At 37.5% G+C, this 22,646-nt stretch overlaps 2 protein-coding genes across 9 annotated transcripts in view; one reads left to right on the forward strand and one right to left on the reverse strand.

Annotated features, from left to right (window-relative positions):
- POC5 (POC5 centriolar protein) overlaps window positions 1-22,646 on the forward strand; it is a 46,542-nt gene that overhangs the window by 23,253 nt on the left and 643 nt on the right. For 4 of the 8 annotated variants that reach the window (XM_023729501.1, XM_023729506.1, XM_023729507.1 and 1 more), the window contains 4 exons: window positions 865-1,018; window positions 4,418-4,707; window positions 10,663-10,839; window positions 13,494-13,990. In XM_023729501.1, coding sequence (XP_023585269.1) covers window positions 865-1,018; window positions 4,418-4,707; window positions 10,663-10,839; window positions 13,494-13,637 — 765 coding nt within the window. In that variant the 3' untranslated portion in view covers window positions 13,638-13,990. Of the gene's footprint in view, window positions 1-864; window positions 1,019-4,417; window positions 4,708-10,662; window positions 10,840-13,493; window positions 13,991-15,861; window positions 16,197-22,646 lie in introns of those variants that run through there. The other 4 variants (XM_023729503.1, XM_023729502.1, XM_023729504.1 and 1 more) reach the window with 4 other exon arrangements.
- Window positions 15,868-22,646, reverse strand: part of ANKDD1B (ankyrin repeat and death domain containing 1B) — a 95,207-nt gene continuing 88,428 nt past the window's right edge. Inside the window, exons 12-14 of the mRNA XM_004374487.2 lie at window positions 20,789-20,990; window positions 17,630-17,761; window positions 15,868-16,015 (exon numbers count right to left, since the gene is read on the reverse strand). Of these exons, the coding sequence (XP_004374544.1) occupies window positions 15,954-16,015; window positions 17,630-17,761; window positions 20,789-20,990 (396 nt within the window). The 3' untranslated portion in view covers window positions 15,868-15,953. The remainder of the gene's footprint in view (window positions 16,016-17,629; window positions 17,762-20,788; window positions 20,991-22,646) is intronic.

Raw genomic sequence — 22,646 nt, forward strand, 5'->3', positions numbered from 1 at the left:
ACTGTCTTTTCCCTATTTGATGGATTTTGGGCCCTTGTTGAAGATCAGGTGACTGTAGGTGGATGGATTTACATCTGGGTTCTCAATTCTGTTCCATTGGTCAGTGTATCTGTCCTTGTACAGTTTTTTATATATATTATTTTTCCCAATGACTTTTAATAGTAAAATTAACATTGTTTCCATAGGGGAACATTTGAGTCCCTGAAATAAAAACCATACTGAAGAATTCAGTAGATCTCTTGAAATCAGATATTGAAAGGATAAAAAAGATTTCATTATCACAGCACTAACTTCTTAATATTAAAAATAAGTTTCATGATACAAATAACATTCTGCACTTCAAGACGACATACAGAAAATGCAGTCTCTTTAGGTTTGGTCTATGGGAAATGTGCCATACCTAATGTCACTTTGCATTTTAAATTCTGAAGATAACATTCAGTAGAAAAAAAATTCTGTTAATATTTCAGGCATTTAGTAATTTTTTTTTTTTTTTTCTGAAGGGTTGAGAGCTTTCTTTGGCTCTTAATATATTTTGTCTAATACCTTACATAAAAATTTTATGGTAAGAAAGCACGTATCTCTGTTTTAATTTGTATAATTGAAATACATCACCAATCAGCAGTGGAACTGTTATAAAAATTCCCCTTATGGTTAGGAATGAAAATTGTTTGTTGATGGACACAGTAGAGGTAAGAGGCACCTTTTAAAATAAATTGAGGCACATGGCAGGAGAATTGTAGCAAACTGTTTTTAATATTTCACGTAAAAATAATTTCACAATATAAATCTAGTTTAATAACAAATATTCTTTGTGTCTCAAATCTTTTTCATTTGTATTTTTTTAAATTCTCTTTATTTTAGTTAACTGGAGCTTTGGAGAATGCAAAAGCTGAGATACAGAGGATGCAGCATGAAAAAGAGCACTTTGAAGATTCCATGAAAAAAGCTTTCATGAGGGGTGTGTGTGCATTAAATCTCGAAGCCATGACTATATTTCAAAACAGAAATGATACAGGTTAGTATTTTACTTAAGACTCTGTACCTACCTTCAAAAAGGACTTGAGGAGATTTCAGTGATTGGTATGATCTGCAGTGCTAATTTTCTGCAGTGGACAAGTCTCATCCAAGCATTGATATTTTTAATTTTATGGTGTCATATTCCATTTTAAATCTTCCTGGTAGCTCAGTCCTGGTTACTTATGGTATCTTAGATCTGATCAAGTAAACTGCCAACTCTTTATTAAAGCTTAATGCTAAAATAATGCTTTTAATGTATAACAGAATTTTAAGGCTCTTTTAGCTTATACTTTTAATGCCTTTAAGTGCAAAATATTTTGTCTTTGTTTTTCCTAACTAGCCAATTTCCTTGTACGATTTTATTGGTTAAGCATTTCTTATCTAGTCGTACAGTCCCATTGTAGAAACTAGGCCTTCCAGGTCGATGTTTAAGAGAGGCCCAAACTAAAACTCATTTTCAACGGATGTAAATATAGGCCTATCTATACAAGGCAAGTAAAGTAATTTATTTCAAAGATGGTCTGTGTATTGGCTGGGAGCTGAGTGTTTGTGTAGTAGTTTCTTCAGCATGGCTTAGAAGAACACGTAACTAGAACCCTTTGCCACCAATGTACTTTGGTGTCTGTTTTCCTCATTGTCCCTTAGTTTAATTCTCTGAACAAAGAGGATAATAAAAACCTCCCTTACCAGCTTCATAGAAGGTTCTTGTAGGGATGCAGTGAAACATACTTGAAAGCAGTTTAAAATATACTTGAAAGTACTTTAACACGTAAGATGAGAGTCATGATATAATCACTGTAGTCTTAATTCAAGTCAGACTCCTAATTTTCATGCAAATACATGAACATTTTTGCAGTATTCTCTCATATTAAACTCCCTTTGGGATTCATAACTCATTTATCAATGAAACAGTTTAATTTTGTACCATCATTTACATGATTTCAACCCAGTAAATAACTTCTCTGTGCTTGTCGTGCCCTCATTTTAAAGAATCAAAAACCAGTATTTAAATCATGCTTACTGGAGACAGTAGAAAGTTTAAAGCAAACCATTTCTTTTCCTGAAGCAGTTGTGGTGTGTGGCTCATATACAAGTTAAAAGCTTAGAATCATAGAATCTCAAGGCTGCTAACACCCAAATGAGTGTTTGATTTCTCCAATAAATGTTCTTCTATTTAAGTTTGTTCAAAAACACACTCACCACCTCCAGTGATTGAATAGTCTGCTTTCAGTTCTAATTATTAGCAAGGTGTATGTATTATGTTGAAGAATTTAATTATCTATTTGGAAGAAATACTGGGTTTCGTAGGTAAAGAACAAATTCTTATTATTAGAACTTCTTACATTCAGTTACAAGAAACTTGCTCCTTATAACCTACTTAAGGAGGTTATGAATTGATTTAGGACAGTGTTATATTACCTTAATAAATTTGCTATCTTAAATTTTAAATTCACATACGGGTGTGTCTCCTGCAGGCAAATATCTGTAACAGAATTTGGAGAAAATATATTCTGATAATTAGACAACATGATTTGTTTTGCTCCTACTGCTTTTAAGTCTCTCATCTGGAGCTAATGCCAGGTTCTGGCAACCCAGCTGCTTTGAGTGGTCTTGGGTGATAAAGATGACAGGAGTAAGATACACACCAGCAATAGTGCTGGTAGAGCTACAAAAGACAAAAGTTCACTGTAATCTAATGCTGGATTTGCTCTGTGATATTTAGGTTTTTGTGTCATTTTAATAACAGTCATTTAAAAAAATATGTAATTCTCACAAGAAAAAAAAATTACTTCTGGCTCCCTTTCTTCCATTAAACCAATTGTTTTTATAATGCAAGTTTTCTATTGCAACTGTCTTGTTAGACCAAAACAGATATTTGATGTGTTTTATTTGTCGTGATTCTCTGCTAATACATCTGCATTGCATCTTATGTTGTACGATATCTTAAATCTTACAGATTGTAAATTAGAGACTTCTATAAAGAAGGCAGAGTGTGACAATAAAAATAACCTTAAAATGTTATAGCTGTCAATTTTTTAAAGCAATTTATTTTTAGGCACAGTAGAAAATGCTTTACAACTGAAAAAAACTGTCCTGTCTAAAGTGAGAATAATTACTAAACTTACAGTTATCTGACAAACAGAAAGTGCTAAATCAGCCCACATTAGTGAGAGTTAGTCACCCATCTTTTTCAGGGTATCCCAGCACCAGACCTAACCCCTGTAATGGTTCCTCTGAAATATAAAGTATCTGCCACCAATCTAAAAAGAGACATTCAGAATCACATTCTATCAAAAACAGGTTGAGACTCGTGTATGTGTGTGCCTGTGTGTGTTTTGTTTTAATAACAAAAGCAGTATTTTATATTGAAGTAGTACCTTTCGTCAGAGGACATTAAAATTAAAAAAAACCCTATGCACAGCAATTCTCTTAAACATTGCTAATGAGGTAACTGTTACTCTACCTAATTTACATAAAGGTTGTCTTAGAAAAGGACTTTAGAAGCCCAAATTTCTAGATGGAAAGAAGCCAACATAGAAAACTATTTAAACATAGGGCCTACATAGTGCCCTCTGTTCAGATATTCTGAAATAACTCAGTGACTGAATTTCCAAGCCCTCACCTCAGTGTTTGCTACTGCATAAGTATGGTTGAAAGTGGAGACTTTAACCACGTTCTAATACTGGAAAAAAATCTAAAGTTGCAAGAAACCCTTTGTCCTAACTTCTGGAAGCTGTCATTATTCATTCCTAGATAAAGACTGTTAACATGCCACTACAATCAGATAAATGTGGAAATACAATTTTGATTCTTGACTTACGTAATTACCTGCAAGAATGCATTTCTTTTACATTGTCAAAATTGAAGGTTTTAGTTTTACTTACTGATTTATTATTGTTTGCTGAAAAGTCAAGAATAAAAAGACATCATTTTTGTTAGGAACAATAGAAAGAAGTGAGAGGGTACAGTGGTATTAAAAAAAGTAGTTCTAAAGATCTAAATACCAGGCCATTTTGTCAGTGTAATTGTCTGAAATAATGTAAAAGAACATACATCTTTACCCTTAGTGTGACTATACTATTGTATTGGTTGTGGTGGCAGTACATTTTACTGAAGTCCAGCTGAATACGTCATTTAATTTTATCTTTTACGTAAGAGCAAATCATTCATTAGCTTTTCCGTGTTGAGGGAAGTGGTCTGAAGTCTTCAGTGATTAATGCTGACATTAACCACTGAAAATTGGCAAACTATTATTTGAACATTATATCTAACATATGACAAATACCTACATTTTTTGTTAGGACCAAATTTTACCTATTATGTGGTTTCATTGTTTTGAGAATAATAGTAATCTTAACTTAGAAGATTTTTAATGAAATTAATTTGTGATTTATAGGGACAGACATCACAAGTAATAAAAAGGAAGAATATGCTCCTGGTGTTCAAGTAAAAGAACCTTCTGCTCATTTGGATTCTTCAGCTCCTCTGATGCCCTCAGTGGTTCTGCCACCACCACGGCCACCAACACCAGCAGCAACAGTGACAGTAGGAACGGCCAGCACTGCTGCCGTCCCCTCTGCTGCTTCCATTACTTCTGCTGGGGCTGCTTCTGCTGCTTCTGTTCACGTTCCTGTTTCTGTTCCTCTTGTTGCAGGGTCTGCAGCTACAGCTGCACCAGAAGAAATGGTTAGTACAGTTACTACAAGTGCCTGCGTTATAAAAATAGTTCAAGAACTTGTCTATAAATTGCATATTTTGAACTCAGAACATATTTTCCCATGGAGAGAAGATGCTACATGGTATTTAGGCTAAGCCACAGAAAATATTTCATATACAAAATGGCAAAACATTACTTTTGTAATGAGACATAATAGTCAGAACTTCTGTTACAGTACCCAAACTCGTTGCCGTCGAGTCGAGTTGATTCTGACTTCTAGCGACCCTATAGGACAGAGTAGAACTGCCCTGTAGTGTTTCCAAGGAGCAGCTTGTGGATTTGAACTGCCAACTTTTGGTTACCAGCCAAATGCTTAACAACTGTGCCGCCAGGGCTCCTCTATTACAGTAGTGGCAATTAAAACCAAAATAAATAACTTTATAATTTAAAATTTTTCAAAAAGCATCAGGAAAAATAGAATTAATTAGAGAGTTGGCGGCAGACTTTTTTTTTTAATTCCGAAGGAAATTTCTGAGTATTTAAAGGGCTTAGGAGGTTAGTGGCTCTTTTATATATTTTCTATTCAACTATAATTTTCCCATTTCCTTGATGTAGGTATATTACTAACACTACTCTGTAGTGACTCCATCTTTGTTAGATTTTCATTTATATTCATAATTGCAATGAATTAGCAATAGTTTTTCCTAGAGTCACTGAGCTGTGATTAGAGAGGTGCATAGAGGAGAGCATTTAATGGGGATGGCATATTTGTGTGAGAACTTCCTGAGGTGAAATTAACCTAGGTATTAATATGGTCAGAATTACAGACCAAAGTACATCATGTCTCTAACTCCTTCCCCTTGGCCTCATGTTATTAGACCTGCATCCTTCAAATGCTGTTGTTCAACAGAGAAAGAGTAGGAATACAAGCCAAGTTTGTGAGAATCATCTCTGCAGGGCTTTTTTAAAAACACTATACCCTTCTTCCCTGTTCTGTCTGGGCTGTGGCACAAAGGCATGCATAATTTGATAAGGCTTCTGAGATGATTCTGATTTTCTTGTCTCCTTTTTCTCCCTAACCCCTAACCACTTACATAAGAGGAAAGAAGATGGCAGACTAGTTTTTAGATCTTAAAAGTTCCCCTGGTAGCCATCAGAAGGTGTCATTGCTCTGGACAGCTCTTTGGGAGGCACTGAGTCAACCAGACAGTTGGTCATCTTCAATGTTCCAGCTGACTTGAGTGTCTCCCAATTTCTACCTTTTGGAAGCTACTAACTCTGTTGAGATCTGTTATTTATTATGTTTCTTCTTGACTCAAGGAGGCTAAATATTGTGTCATATGGTACATGACTGGTAAGAGAAATTTGAATGTGCAGGGGAATTTTACCTTAGAAATAAGATACTTAACTAAAATTCACCCGGACATGTACTCAGCTATGTTTATCTTTTATGATTATACATTTTAAGAGTAGTCCTATACAAATGATCTCATTTAAGTAAGCACAGTGAGTGTTTATTTAAATTTCTGGTTTGTCATTCACATTGTATATTCAGCTAAATTTGTCAAAATTTCCTTCTTAATATGCGACTGCACTATTTGTTCATGTGGATGGATTTACCTATAAACCTGAATATGCATGAGAAAAACTAAATGAATTTGTTTACCACCCTTTTTGTTTTACTACCCTTCTTGAAATAATTTGATCATCTTAGATTTTTTGAAGTCTTTGAAACCTGAAAAACACAGGATTGTATAGACAGCCCTCTCTCCCCCACCTAAACCACCCCCCACCAACACATACGCATACACTACATCCCTCTCCTTTGAAAACGTATACATTCAGTTTTGTTCACATGAATATACCCTTTAGGGCCAAGGGGAAAGGAGAATCATAGGTAAGTCAATCTGTAACTATAATGCTAGATTTCTTCTTTCCTTATATAACTGGAATACTCAGGTTTACCTCAAATATCTCTTGTTTTTTAAAAGACCCCTAATAACAAAAGTAGGAACAAATATATTAGTTGGCTAACTTTCCTAACGTGAAGCCATCATTGTTGGGAAGGACTTTTGATCCAGGCCCAGGCCCAGGTTTGTTTCTTTTGTTTTTGTTTTGTTTTCATTTTAATCACAGAGGCTTCCTGTGAACATTCAAAACTTTTTCTACTCTTCATCAGTATTTCCAGTAACTAAAAGGAGTTGTGTGCAGAAAGTAAACTATAGAGAATTGGGAAGCAAATGTCTGGAGAAAGATTATTAACCTAATGAAATAATGCCTTTATCTGTAAAATTATTTCCTTTTCTGTAAAGATCCTCAGTATAAATAAAATATTAGAATTTCATGGTAGAAAACGTTTTTCAAAAAATAGATTAGGACAAGCAAATATGTTGCAGTTCACTAGCTTGAACAGTAGATGGCACTTTAATCTTTTCTAACTCAAATTGGAATTATTGAGGGAAAATATTTTTAGTTTGATTTTAAGCCTATTTAATAAGGTTCTCATCTAACTTTCCTCTTAATCTGAATTGGAGATTAAAGGGTATCACTAGGCAGATAACATAGTTTTCCCCATTTTATAAATGAGGAAATTGAGTCTCAGAGTAACTTGGCCATGGACACAATTAAATACATTAGAGATGGAATTCAGACCTTGACAGTCTGACTTCAGAGTTCTGTACTCTTAACCAGTAATATATAGTGTCTCTGCCAAATGTTAAGATACAAATATCGGGTTTTTTTGATATGTCATTTCCTTTTTTTAATATTCATTTAGATTTTGTCATGTTGATATGGCTTAAAATGCTAGAATTTTTTTTATAGCATTTTCTAAGTCACCTAAGCTGAGAAATTTAATAGGACCCAACATGATTGGGACCAGTAATTGGCATTTAATCAAAAAAGTTAAAGCAGAGAATGATATTTTAAAAGTGTACATGCATACCTTACACATAATTTTATCCTGAAACATGAATATGTATTAATTTGCCAGTTTTTAATGTGGAGCCAAACTGAGTATGTGTCCACTGATTGTAATTAAGTCACCTTTTTATATTAGCCACATTCACAGTGTATTTTCTGTGATTTCCAATTTCAGTTTCTACAAAGTAAAGCATGAACCTAACAAAACTTACGAAGCAGCCTAATTACAGAGTCCTTCTGGATTTTAAAAAAGTTTTTCTCCACCTGATTTAGCAGCAGTTTTTCCTAATAATTTATATAAATTCTTTTGAAATGTGCATATTGGTTTTCAAAACAACTCCTTTAAATCAGTTTATATAATTTTTAATTAAATCATATAGGTATTATTAACAGTACAAATGTCACAAAATTTGAATACAAACAACCGACTTGGTAAATATGCAAGTTATTTAAGGCAGCTTCTATTTAAATCAATGAGTTCATAGGGATGTCTTTAAGAAGTCTGTTTATTGGAGTATATATTTACATCTTATTGAAGGCATTCTGTATCAGTTCTCAGCTCGGAGAGGAGAGGCTTATCACCTATGGGCATTTTCCAACTGTTTTTCTCAGTCCAAAACTTCTGTAGCTGTTCATGCATTCCTTTACCCTCCAGGTGCGAACAGTCATTATTGATGGGAGTATATTATACCCCTCAAGTGTGATAGGGCAGGAATAAGGTTAAAAGTTCAGTTTTTTAATTATTGGTGCAGAATTTCCTTGGTGTCGGTTTTTTCTTTATAGTTTTAAGTCTCTTTAGCAGTTTATAAAATCTTTTTTGTACCTTATTTTAACAAGAAGTAGAAAGAATAAAGGTTCCCCAGGTCAGAAGCATGAATTTAGTCCACAAAACATATTTGTGATTTTTTAAAAATCTGGTATTTGGTTTCTCAAATTCATAAGATCCAGAAAAGTTCATAGTTTAAAAAGTAAAGTAGTTTCTGCAAGGATTATAATGAGAAACAGTTCTCTAAATCCCTCTCCCTAAACTCTGTTAGCTGTTTCTAGTTACCTTTTTTTCCTAAAGAATCTATTCTTACCATTTTTTCTAAATTTATCAGTTTCAGACATTATCTCCTCACTTCCTATTATGGCTGAAAAGGATTTGGACTTCTGATACCACCTTACTCCCTTTCTTTGTCTTCTTTTTTGCCACCCTCCCTAGATATACAGATAATAAATGTAGATAATCTAACTTTTGATTAAATCAGTATCTGTGATGACTGAAAATACAGCTAAACTATGAGTGTATACTATAACTACATTTCCTTTCTAGTACAATTTTTTGTTCGTAGAATTCTTTTTTTTTTTTTTTTCTTTTGGATTGGTTTTCTATGCAACTATAATTGATTCTTTCCAAACTCCAAGGAATTGCAAGACATCACTAATGCTGTTTTCCCTGGGGTCCTCTAAACACATCAATATTCTGTCATTTTAATTTTCCCAGAGTCTTCTCTGTTGCAGCCCACTGTTGTTCTGTTTCAGTATACAGCTTTGACATGTACAGCTAGTTTCAAACATATGAGTAACTTAATGAATGACAATTTAGATGGACTATAACAATGGGGAAAAGGTGAATGTTTAATCAGTGCTTTTGGAAAAACTGTATTTAGAGAGAAAATGAATTTAGACCAGTACTTGACACTGAAATTTCAGATTTTTAAAATGAATTAAAAAATTGAACATTAGAAATAGTAAGAGTAAAATTATCACAGCTGGCCAAAGCAGGTTGTTTTTGTTTTAATTATGGAAGTAAGAAGAAATTAATGGCAAGATTGATGACAATTTTTAAAACTTGTGTGCACTGAAAAATAAAACAGATGAAAATCATGAAATAAGGAAAATACTTTTACTATTAGAGAAGTATCTGTATTAAATGAGCTTAATACTTGTCAGAAGCTATTCAAAAAAACTTGCAAGAGCAATAACCATCCTTTCCCTGGCAAGAAGTTAAAGAACATTGGTAGTTGAGAAAATGGAATACAAATATGAAACATTAATAAAGAACCACAAATTATGTACGCAGTAGATTCTGCCTCAGACTTAAACTAGTAGCTATTGTAATAGGCAGTGAAATAACAATGAGTACATTTATGCATTACTCCTCCTGACATAAATAGTCTTTTCTGCAGTATCATCCAGCAGTAAGCAACAAAAGCTGTAGAAACTGACATTACTCTTTGATATGATCATTCCATTTTGGGCAATATATTCTATGGAAATAACTCTCAAAAGAAAAGGGAAACCCTATTTTACAAAACCACAGTAAACATAATAGGAAAAGAATACATGTGCTCAAGAACTGAAAATGTCAGACAAACTAATCTGTCGGTCTAAAAATGTCTCATTAAAAATTATAGCACTTGTTTGTTACTTCATGGAAAAGTATACTAACAAAATGATAAAGTGAAAAGGCAGAACACAGAAGCATATATGCAGTGATAATATTAATTATGCCTAAAGATTAAGAGTTTATAAAACAGATAAACAGTGGTTGCCAGGGGTTAGGGATTGGGGGGGGGATGGGTGTAACACTAAAGAGAGCAGGAGGGAGATGTGGTGATGGAGCAATTCTGTATGTTGATTGCTGTGGTAGTTACATGAATCTACACATGAAAAAATGGTGTGGATCTATACACAGACATTATACCAATGTCAGTCCTGGTTTTGATGTTGTGTTGTACTATAATTATGTAAGATGTAATCATTACAGGAAACCAGGTGAAGAACACACAGGACCTGGCTATACTAACTTCGCAATTTCCTGTGAATCTAGAATTTCAAGATAAAAAGTTTAAAAAGAGTTCACAAAATCCTGTAAACTGGTGTACCAAGGTTAAAGGTTTTTGGTGTGTTTGGTCTTATGTTTTGGGTTTGTTTGTTACCTCATTGTTAAAGTCTTATTTTTTCTACTTTAAAGTTGGTTGAATATGCAATTATTTTCTTCATAAGTTATAGAACCAAAAGTACTGTAAATTTTGCTGTGGATTTTCTACCCACTAGATATCTCTTTCTTTTTTTAGTATGTGCCAAGAGTTGTGACATCTGCACAACAGAAAGCTGGAAGAACAATTACAGCCCGGATCACAGGGAGATGTGATTTTGCTTCAAAAAATAGAATTAGTAGCGGTTTAGCTATAATGGGAGTTTCTCCTCCCATGAGCTCAGTTGTTGTGGAAAAGCATCATCCAGTCACAGTGGTGAGTCCACATTTGATGACCTTTGTCAAAAAATCTTTTTCATAACAGTTTATAGACTAACACTTAAAAGAAATAACGTGTTGGGGAATTAATCAAAATTCATGATTACTGGTACTTGTTCTGCCTTTTACTATTGTAGGCTTTATATATCTATAGTTATCATCTGCTCTAAATCTTCCTTTTCTCTGTTGGGAAATTAATCTTGGAAACATTACTTTTTCCAAACAATGTAAAAATTAGCACATACAAAGAGTAATCTAGCATGTCAGTGGCCAAAAAGGCAAAATATATAAATGATTTCTCGTTTATTTAAAAAAGACACAAAAATGTGGCATTTGTGTTGTAGATACTTGAGTGCAAGAAACACTTCCTTACTTTTTCAGTTTTTAATTTTTGCTCCTCCCCCACCCCATCTTCTCCTTTTCTCAGTACAATTGTCAGTGTATTTCTAGTTTTAAAAAAAAAAATCATGTTGGCAAGAAGTTCATGTTATATAAAGGGAGATGCATGGAATTTGAAGCAAAAATAAAAAAGCCTGAGTTACTGTCCCAACTTTGCTGCTTACTGCCTTTGTGATTATACGCAGATCAGGTGAAATATTTGAGCCTCCATTTCCATAATTGGAGTGATAAAGAGAAGGTTGTTGTCACGATTCAGAATTAAATGAGATAATGTGAAAATTAAGTGAGATATATAAAGACGCTTTGTAAACTATAAAGCCATAAGCAAATTTAACAGAAGTTACCAGGGAAGGTACATGGGATCTCTTGTATTGTTTCTTAGAACTGCATGTGAATCAACATTTAATTCAAAGATAAAGTATGACCATAGTGAAGTGAAAGATCAGAGATGGAGGCATGAAGTCCAATTAGAGGACATGGAGGCAACTCTGAATGTCCACAGATTATTTCTCTATGTATTCTTGAATATATGGGATTAGTTATCAAAAATGAGAAGAAATAGATTTATTTTCTCTTCTTATCAGCACATAATATATAGGGAGATAGAGACTGTGAGGTAAAGAAGGGATAAAGAGGGCACATATGTATTATTTATTTTTAATTTAGACAGTCTTCTGTTTTTTGTAATAATGATAGGGATTTATATTTTACAGAAGAAAAATCAAGGAATTGAGAACCTTAAAGAGTTTTTTATATATTTATCTCACAGACTGCCATCTGCTTGTTCAGCACATGGGGTACTTCTCCAGTAATTGATACATATTGGATAGCCGTAAACTGCATCCATTGTTACCTAATTTGAATTATGTGATGGGCACAATGGTAGTCCTCTGTCCTCTTTTTCATTTTATCCAAGGAATTGAGATCTAGAACTACCAGAAAGTTATTATCAATAAACCATGAGTCACATTTGTGACACATTAGCCCCATCTGCTGGACAATTGCTTTCTCCTAGTGCTACTTCATTCTCTGTATTTTGTATATCCTAATACCAATGGTAACTTTAATCTATTTCTACGATTCCTCTTGCCATCCTCCCCAAGGAGAAATAGTTCTTTTGATAGGGCCAGATAAGGTGGTTGGAAACTAAAATTTCATACCAGTTGCAAGAACACCTTCCGTTTGTAATGGTTATCCAATTATTGATGCACAAAGAAACATTTGTACAAAGTGCTTTAAGAAAGGTTATTTTTCCATTTCTCTAAAGAAGAGTTCTGTTATTTTGAAAGTATAATCTGACATAGGGCCTTTTGTTTTTAAGAGGTTTCATTCATTTTTTTTAAGCAAAAGCTGTATCTTTGAGTTTTTGAAATACATAAGTGAATGTTTTGATTAAACATATATAATTTTACTTCAAGTATTTTGAAGATTTTTCTGAGAGAAAGACCTGAATAGAAATCTATATGTACTAGTAGCTGTATCAGGTATAATATAGTAAGACCTTGTACTTTTTAAGACATTACACTTAAAGTCAGGGCACGTGTGACTTAGTCTTTAACACTTCGATGCTCATATTGAAGAATGTTCTTCTGAGCTCTGAGGTAGTGTATATATCCTTTGTGCAACATGTTCCCAACGTTTAGTTATTTCCTTGTTTAGAAAGTTGTGGTCTATATTAGAGGACCACCAGGCCTCTGGGAAGATCTCTTGTGTGATCATAGAGGATTCAGTCAGATTTCAGTAATTGATAGTAGCTCTTCTGGGAAACCAGGTGAAATATAGGGGCTTTGCTTTACTCTGGTTTGAAGCAAGGACCAGACTGGATTCTCAGGACTTCCTCAGGTACCTCATGACTGGACTCCACGTTATCAGTAGTCGTATACAGAGAGGAGGAAGTTGGATGGAATGAGGGGATGGCTTGGGGCTGACCCTTCTTCCAAACACCACAAGGTCCCTTTCTAAGCCTCTGTAAACATTACAAGATTCCACTTGATTGTTCTTTGAAGAATGACTCCCATGACTCCTTTTATGTGCCTCTGAAAATACTAAATTGTGGTTGTTGAACACATCAGTCTGAGTGTGGGTTCCTCATGGAGAAGGATCACATCTTGTTTGTTTTGATGGCTACTCATCCATCTCATTGCTTTTGTCTACTGGGTGCTTAACAAATGGTTGTTGGGTTAAATTATAGATGAAGTGATGATTAATAAAAATAATTTATGCAACTATTAAAGCAGATTTTTATCTTTTCAGCAAACCATTCCTCAAGCTACTGCAGCAAAATATCCCCGGGCTATTCATCCTGAAGGTAGTGCTTCAGCTTCCAGATCTCTCGGAACCAGATCAGCTCACACCCAGTCTCTCACAAGCATTCATTCCATAAAAGTGGTTGACTAAAGTGAGTATGTATATATTGAGGTCTTTTAGTTCCTCTGGCTTTACCAAGGAATAGAAGTCTTTAGTTTAAAATTTTTCCCTATTCTTAGAACACTATGGATCCATCATGTTCATCTTTTCAAAATTACAAGAGACTTTTTCAAACTGTACCATCCTTTGTAACTATATGTAGAAATTATTTTAATGTTATTTTTTTAATTTAAGCAATTAAGTAAAACTTTTTAAATTAAAAGAGAAACTGGACTTAGTGTTTTTTAATGTGTTCAGCTTGTCACTGATTACTGATTGTCTTAGGTTGGGTTCTCTAGAGAAGCAAAACCAGCAAAGCATAGAGAGAGAGAGAGAGGGAGATTTATCTCAAGGAAATGGCTCACATGGTTGTGGATACTCACAACTCCCAAATCCGTGGGTCAGGCATCAGGCTGCTGGAGGCTTCTCATGACTTACATGGTTGCAGGGGCTAACAAACCCAAAATCAGCAGGTCAGATGGCAGGCTACTGGCCCATGGGGCTGCAGAAGCTAGCAGGTCCCAGAATTGGCAGGTCAGATGGCAGGTTGCTGGCTCAAGTTCCAAGAACCAGAGGTCAGATGATGACAAGCCAGATGCAGGATCCACAGCAAGGGAGAGCTTTGCTAGAGCATCCATATATATCGGATGCAGGTCACAACCCCAGGGAAACTCCCCTCACATCAGATACTTGAGTATATTGTCTGAAGCACCTAGTAATTAGTGTTGGCCTAAGTTAACTCAAATTCAACAAGTAAAACATTTTATGCAGTAAGAGGATGGAGTCCCTGGGTGGCACAAATGGTTAAGCACTAGACTACTAGCCGAAAGGTTGGCAGTTAGTTTGAACTCACCCACGGGAGTCTCAGAAGACAGACCTGGCCATCTGCTTCCAAAAGGTCACAGCCTTGAAAACCCTATAGAACAAGTCTACTCTGCACACATGGAGTCTCCATGAGTCAGAATCAACTCAATGGCAACTAACAACAACATACAGTAAGAGTATTTATTATTTGTATTTGCTTATTTTTGCGTAATAAGGTTGCCTGGATTTGTTTTGTTGAGATGGTAGTGGGGTCAGTGGAAACTGAGCATACTGAGGAACAGATGGAGACAAGACTTATCATCACTGAATGCCTTTTGAAAAAAAATTTTGAATCGTGAACGTATTGCTTATTTTAAAAATTCATAACATTAAGTGGGTCATTTACAATAAGCACGAGACAGACATGTAAAACTAAATTCATGATAGTAACTGGACTGAAATTGCTCATGATTTTATTACCACCCTTACAGATTTAGAGTCAGAATTTGAGAATGGACAGCCTTAAATTATAATGAATAGTTGTACATAAGTTGGTACAAACTTATACTTGATTGCACATTTATTTCATAACTTTCTCAGGTTACAAAAGTAATGCATGTTCATTGTGAAAAAAATTAGAAAATTCAAAAAAATACAAAGAAAAGTAAAATCACCTGTAATTACACCAAGGCATAAACAATATGTTAGTGTATGTACTTTGGTCTTTTCTAAATAATACATTACACATATATATTATTTAAAGCCAAGCCATACATACCCCTTGCCATCGAGTCAATTCCGACTCATAGCAACCGTATAGGACAGAGTAGAACTGCCCCATATGGTTTCCAAGGAGCAGCTGGTGGATTCAAACTCCTGACCTTTGGGTTAGCAGCCAGTGCTCTTAACCACTGCACCACCAGGGCTCCTTAAAGCCAACAGTGACTATAAATTCCCAAACCAGATTTTCTTAAGAGAAACAACCAGCAGTTAATGATTTCAACACTGGGGCGTGAGGTTAGGCATTTCACAGTCATTCTCACTTCATCCTTATTCCAGCCCTGTGGAGTAGGTAGGTATTTCCCACCTTTTTGTAGAGAAGGAAACCAAAGAGCTGAGAACTCAAGATTAATGTGCCCAAAGACAACTAATAAGTGGCAAAACCAGTATTCAAAACCATGTCTGTCTGTTCTAAAATCCTTAGTCTTTCTATATACCATGATGCTGCTGCCACCATCACATGTGTTTTAAAACCCTCCTGGATTATGCTCTTATATATGTTGCATCAAATGACAAAAATGGGAAACTCATGTACGACTTGTCTTAATAAGCAAAACCAAAAAGAATATTCAGCTTTCATTGCAGTGGTTGGAATGTATAATAGTATTATCCTTTTTATTTCATCTACTAGAAGGAAAATCAATACTGCTAGCAGAACTTCATGACATTAAAGAACTGAATGCTGAGTGGAAAATCAGTGGAACACAATTTCTCTTTAGGCACTTATGAAACTGCACATTTCTTGGCTCTTGAGTCAGTTTCGCTTTTGAATTGACGCATCTTTTCTGGAAAAAAATAGGATAATGCTTATTGCTAATAGCTAACTATGTACCAGGCACTATACTATTCATTTAATCCCAAACAGCCCTTTGAAGTAGACACTTGAATTTTCTTCCCTAATTACTAAATAAGAATACTGGCACAGTGAGGTTCTGTAACTTGCCCAAGACAACATAGCTGGTCAGTTTTGGAGTTCAGATATGAACCACAGTCTTGCTCTAGAGCAATACCCTTCACCAGTTCAGCGGACTGCCTCTTAGTCTTCCCAGAGAGCTCTTATGGTTACTCTTCTATAGAAAAGAATATACTTAATTAAAGCTGAGGGGCAAATCCCAGTGTTATGAGGATAATGTCATGGAAGGTAGATATCATCCATGCACTGTTCCTTGTACCTACCACTGCTTGAAACAGAATATTGGACCAGTGGTCATTTAGGGTATCAGGTTCAGGTAAAACTGCATCAGTGAAAATAATGGCAGATGTCCCTATAATTTGCTTGAATGGTTATTATTAAATGAGAGTTATAACGTCACCTAATTTATTGATGTTTCAAAGCATCTTTCCTGACAATATGGTCTATTAGAGTAGGTTTCAGTAGTAGCCTCAGTTGGCAAAGTAATAGCCAATCTGCCCCTTTCTCGCAAAGTAGAGATAATATATTTTCAAGCATACTAACTCTCCTAACAGGGGCGTAATGGTATTTTGAGCAAGACAATTCTTAATCCTGGGGAACTATCCTATAACGTTATGAGATGGTTTAGCATTCCCGGCCCCACCCGTACACATGAACAAAAAAAAATACTCCTATGCTTCTCCAAATGCCCTGTAGGGGACAACGCTGAGAACTGCTAGGCTATATATAATGTGACCAATATTGATGAGGTCACTCACCAAAAAACCTGCTGGCATCTTATAAACCCTTTCCGTGGCTTCAGATTCCATATGAGCCACAGCTGTAACCGACAGGGTTAAACTGTTCCGCCTTCTGAAATGTAACTGAAGGAGTTAAACTATTCCCCCCCCCCGCCCCCATCCCAGCCAGGCTGTCTGAGTTCCTGATAAGACATTTCTGTGTTGTCTGGGTAACAACACAAGGTTGTCCTAATGCTTCTCTGCTCAAGGCTGCTTCACCACTAGTCAACCACCCCCCACCACCCCTTACTTGGATATGAGCAACAAGCTGCAAAGCTGGCCTTAGATAAACTTCATGTGTCATACCCCCCGCCCCAGCCGTCATATTGCACCCCCAGTGCACTCCATACATGTTAATTAGTTCCTGAAATTGCCCACCTATTCTCAGAAACTTCATGAATTATGCATAAGTTCCCTATCCCGAACCCTATAACTGCCCTAAAATCCCCAACTTCCAGGAGCTTGATTTGAGACTTAAGTCTCCGGGCTTCTTGCTTGACCAGCTTGCAATAAAGTCCACTTTCTCAAAGGCCTGGTGTCTCTCAGTTGACTTGAGGGTTGCACCAGGTGGCAGGACCCATTCCCATCAGGTTACACAGCTAACACCAAGCTGGTACTGCTGTTCAGAGTTGGTACTATTTCTGTTGACCACCCTCTGCCATTTTAAGGAAGGATTTGGTAGCTATTTGTTGAAAACCATAACTCACCAGCTAGTTCTGGGAAACCTGCACGTCCCAGCTCTTCATATAAGTGCTTGACTAGATTGGCCTGCGTCATCAGGATCCCATGCAGCCAGATGAGCAAAGCCCTGTGGCCATGTTCACAGAAGCTTTCATTTCCTAGCCAGGCACAAAAGGTCAGAGGTAAAACACGATGAGCTGATGTCTCTATTGTCTCAATTCTGACTAAATTTTATGACTATGGTTGCACATTCATTTCTCTTCTGATAGCTATTAGATAAAAATGCCCAGTGGATGAAGCCTTCCAGCCCCCCTCACTAGTGCTTTAGGTTGACCCACGTTGGGATTTACTTCAGCACTCACCATACTTGTCACAGACCCAGAGATTTCTAGGTGCAGCCCCCACCCCGTGCTCATGGACATCTGAATGAGATTTGGAGCTCTTCCTACGTGTTCAGGTAGCACTGCGATAGACCAGCACCTTGCAAATTTTAAAGTGCATATTTCACCTGAAGATTTTTGTTAAAATGCAGATGGTGATTTAGCAGGTCTGGGTGGGGTGGGGCCTGAGAATCTGCCTGTCTAACAAGCTCTCACTACTGCTACTGCTGGTCTGTAAACCACATCCTGAGTAGGAATCACGCACCAGGCTGCCATCCAGCTTCAAGGAAACTACACTGATTGAAATCTGCATCCCCCATGTCAGGGTTATTCATTTGATCAATACTCACTAGACAGCTGTTGAGTGAGGTGTTGGGATTTGGAGGTGAGAAGTCATCGTCACTCCCGCAGGAGTTCACAAACACACAACAGGCTCAGGACTTTGTCAAAGTATGTTCAAGAGCAGACAGCTGCCTCGAAAAGGAGAGCCTGAAGTGGGGGTGGGGGTGGGAGTCGAGGAGGTGGGAACATTTCCAGGGAGAGAGAACTGCCCGCACAAAGGATGTTCTAGGCGAATGCTCTATTCCTCCTGCCTGCCTCTCTCTCCTAATCCCGCTGTGCTAAATGTATTTTTCTTAAGTACCATCCTCAGCATGTCACTCCTTCGCTCAAAAACCTGCACACTTCCTAGTGCTGGGGCGTTACTCTGGATTACAGTATAATTGAATCATAAATGTTATTGTCATCATCCCAACTAGATTATAAACCCCTTCAAACACGCACCATGGCTTAGAGAGCTGATGTATCCCTCACCTGGCAGAGTTAAGCACATACTAGGCACTCAATAAATGTTGGACTGAAAATACTTTGAAGGTGCACTATATTTTCAAGTCACTTCTTCTATCAAGAGAGATTTCCAAAAGGAAACTCAGTTTTCCTAAAGACTTCACAGAATGCTATGTGCCTAATAAGCAGCAATAAAAAATTTTTTTTCAGAAACTAGCCAATATTCAACATTTTCAGTGCATTATCTTCCATTTTGTCACATGAAGATGTCTCCTTAGAATTAGCAGTAAGAAGCCCCATGATGTATGTTGTAGAAGCAGCATGTGCTCATGGGGCTGTGGTTCTGCCATCTACAAGTCCCAGCATTGTTAAAGTGAATCACCCACTGAGCACGGGACACACTCATGCATGTCTCTGAATAGAAAGCTATGCTGTGAAGATTAGACAGGACTATAAAACAAAAAATAATACATGTGAGGAATGTGTTTCTTAGTTCAATCAGATACATGAGACCAAATGGGCAGCTCCTGTCCAGAGGCAGGAGGAGAAAGCAGGAAGGGACAGGAACTGGTTGAACAGACACAGGGAACCCGAGGTGGAAAGGGGGACTGTGCTTCACATTGTGGGAACTGCAACTAATGTCACAAAACAATATGTGTATAAATTTTTGTATGAGAAATTAACTGGAGCTGTAAACTTTCACCTAAAACACAAATATATATACATGAAAAATAATAAATGAAGATTAAATTTTGAGTTCAAAAGAAAGGTATGCTGTGAAAAGCATTAGCTCCTTTGTTATTGTTACTGTTTTATTATTTTTTTATTGTGACAAATATGTATGTAACAAAACATTTGCGATTTCAACCTTCTTCACATGTACAATTCAGTGACATTATGTTCATCATATTGTTCAACCATCACTACTATCCATTTCCAAATTTTTCCATCACCCTTAACAGAAGCTCAGTGTCCCCTAAGCAATGATTTACCCTTTCCTCCCACCCACCCCTGACCACTAATAAAATTTGGTCCCTATACACTGTTTTTTAAAGGAATTAGTTGATTAATGCCAAGCAAACTCTTTAGATTTCCTAAGGTCTGAACAAGAAACGGAGGAGCCTCGTGGCACAGTGGTTAAAGCACTCAGCTGCTAACCAAAAGGTTGATGGTTCAAACCCAGCAGCCACTCTGCAGGAGAAAGATGTGGCAGTCTGCTTCTGTAAAGACTTATAGCCTTGGAAACCCCACGGGGCAGTTCTACTCTGTTATACAGGTTTCCAAGTTGGAGTCGGAATTGACTGGACGGCAGTGGGTTTGGTTTTTTGGTCTTGGTCAAGTTAGCATAAACGCGAAGCTAAAGGATCCAGCTGAGCTGAGCTGAGCTCAGTAATTCTGACAGCTGGAGTCTGGCTGAGATGATTCAATCACTTGGAATCATTTAACCGAGAGAGCCCTCCGAGTCTGTATGCCACATGTCTCTCAGGGGATAGTCAGGCTCTGCCAAGCACCAAGAGCATAGGGACGAGTTGCTCCAAGCTTCCCCTGCCCCCAACCTGGTGGAAGGGATTTCTGCCTGGAGTGGAGCCCTAAGCAGCAAGCCTTTCGATCAGGGAATAAACCCACTCACCCAGGACAATCTCCAGGAACATTTGTTAAGAAAGGTTGGCTTCCGATAACAGGTCAATTTTTGACCCCTTGCTTCCTTAGTGCCCATTCAGTTGAGAATATTAATTCCTTTCTAGGCCAAATGCCACCTTTTCAATGTGGCTCAATAAAAGGGCTCGCCCTTTGCAAACTTCAGTTCACTGCAGAGTTCCATGAGTGTTAACCCACTGCAAAGTTTCCAAGCACCTTTGTGGACCTCAGCTAATTGTTCTTATTCCTGGGGACCTTGGAGTTGGCTGAGTATCCTGAGCACCGGGCACCTGTGTGGAAGCTCCTGACACCAGGAAAGACTGCTGTTCCTAATGCCAAATGCCAAATGCCTCCCGCCCACATCAGCTAGACTGTGCTCACCTGACCACTGCTCCTCAATGGCTCGAATCTGGTCATCTGTGAAGTTCCACAAACGGGCCAGCCTCTGCCACTCGTTGGCCTTTAGCTGATGGTAAGCCAGGTTCCAGAGGCAAGCGCGAATATGTCTGGTCTCCAGACTGTGATCTTGTTTGAATGACAGAGTGGAGCTGGTTGATGAGTCCTTGATGGTCTCATGATGCTCCTAAATTGAAAATAATTGTATCAGATGATTTCAGACATTTTCTATTTATTATCCTATTTCAGGGTATATATCTATATACCCTGGTGGTGCAATGGTTAAACGCTCAGCTGCTAAACAAGAAGTCGGTGATTAGAACCCACCAGTCACTCTGCAAGAGAAAAGACCTGGCGATCTGCTCCTGTAAAGATTACAGCTTAGAAAATCCTATGGGGCAGTTCTGCTCCGTCATACAGGGCCACTATGAGTCAGAATTAACTCGACTGCACACAACAACAACAACATATATTTTTTCACATATAACTGGTGAGGTGGCAACCCAGACTATTTTTTCAATTTCATCCATCATTAGATCATTTTTTGTCATCCAAGATGCAGACAAATGCCTGAAGTAAAAAGCTCGATCACTGTCTGTCTGACACAGGAAATGTCAGGGATTTTGCAATGTCCCATGCTTCTATTTCAGCCTGCTGACTGATATTTGCCCATCCGAAAAGAGAACAGAGGGGATGTCTAAGCCAAGGAAATGTCACAACAGAAGCATCTTTAATGGCCTTACTTTGAACCCATTTCCCCCTTTCTTTTTTTCGGTGTTTGGTTTTCTCATATTGAAGTTTCAGTGGGGACCAGATAGGGTGTAGTCTTAATCATACCCCACAGGGGGTCCCTTGATGTATCCTGCTCTCTGATGAGTGTAAGAAGAGCAAGCTAGGAGCCTAACTCTGGATGGGCCAATGGAATGGGGAGGAGAGAAGTGGATATCATTTTGGTTTAAGCCACTACATCCAGGCTCAGCCCCACAGCTCTGCGCCTGGCTTGGCGTCTTGTTTTCTGGCTTTTCAAAGGTTCCTTTTGCCCTGTCTGCAGAATCCGCCAGAGTGCTGCAGATTCCAGCCAAAAAGCAATCAAACAAACAAAAAGCCTGGTGAAAATCTCGAAGTGAAGGCGGGTGCTGTGGCTTCCTACAGCTGCTTCTGTCATGAATATGCCATTTTAAAAACAACAACAAAAAAACTATTGCTCTAGAGTTGATTCCAACTCTATGGTGACCCCACGTGTTACAGAGTAGAACAGACCTTCATGAGATGGATTGACACAGTGGCTGCAACAATGGGTTCATAATAGCAATGATTGTGAGGGTAGTGCAAAACCCAGCAACATTTCATTCTGTGATACATAAGGTCACTACGAGTCAGAACCAACTCAATGGTACCTAACAACAACAACAAATCTTCACAGGAGCAGATCGCCAGGCCTTTCTTCCACAATGCCACAGATGGGTTAGTAGTTGAGCACAAACTGTTTGTGCCACCCAAGGACCCTGCATATGCCATTAGAGCTCAAGATAATCCTCTATCAGAGTATTCCAGATCAGTTAAGGACATGCAGGACACACAGACCCATGAAGAGATAAGGTGGATGGTGGAGAAACCCAACCAACTGGGGAGCCATGGGCGCTTCCCTTTTTCCTTTTCTCTTCATTCTATCTCCTGAAACAATGATGAATCCAAAACACTAAACACCACAGGAAAGGGGAGAGTGCAAACTGCTTCCGTATGCATCTTTGCACTATCACATTTTTGTTGCTTCGAGAAACTTGGAAGCTTTGTGTACTCCGGGATTGGGCTGGGCCGTCCTTTTGGCTTCCATTAGAAAGTG

Source organism: Trichechus manatus, unplaced genomic scaffold (genome assembly GCF_000243295.1).
Source record: "Trichechus manatus latirostris isolate Lorelei unplaced genomic scaffold, TriManLat1.0 scaffold00029, whole genome shotgun sequence".
Taxonomy (NCBI): domain Eukaryota; kingdom Metazoa; phylum Chordata; class Mammalia; order Sirenia; family Trichechidae; genus Trichechus; species Trichechus manatus.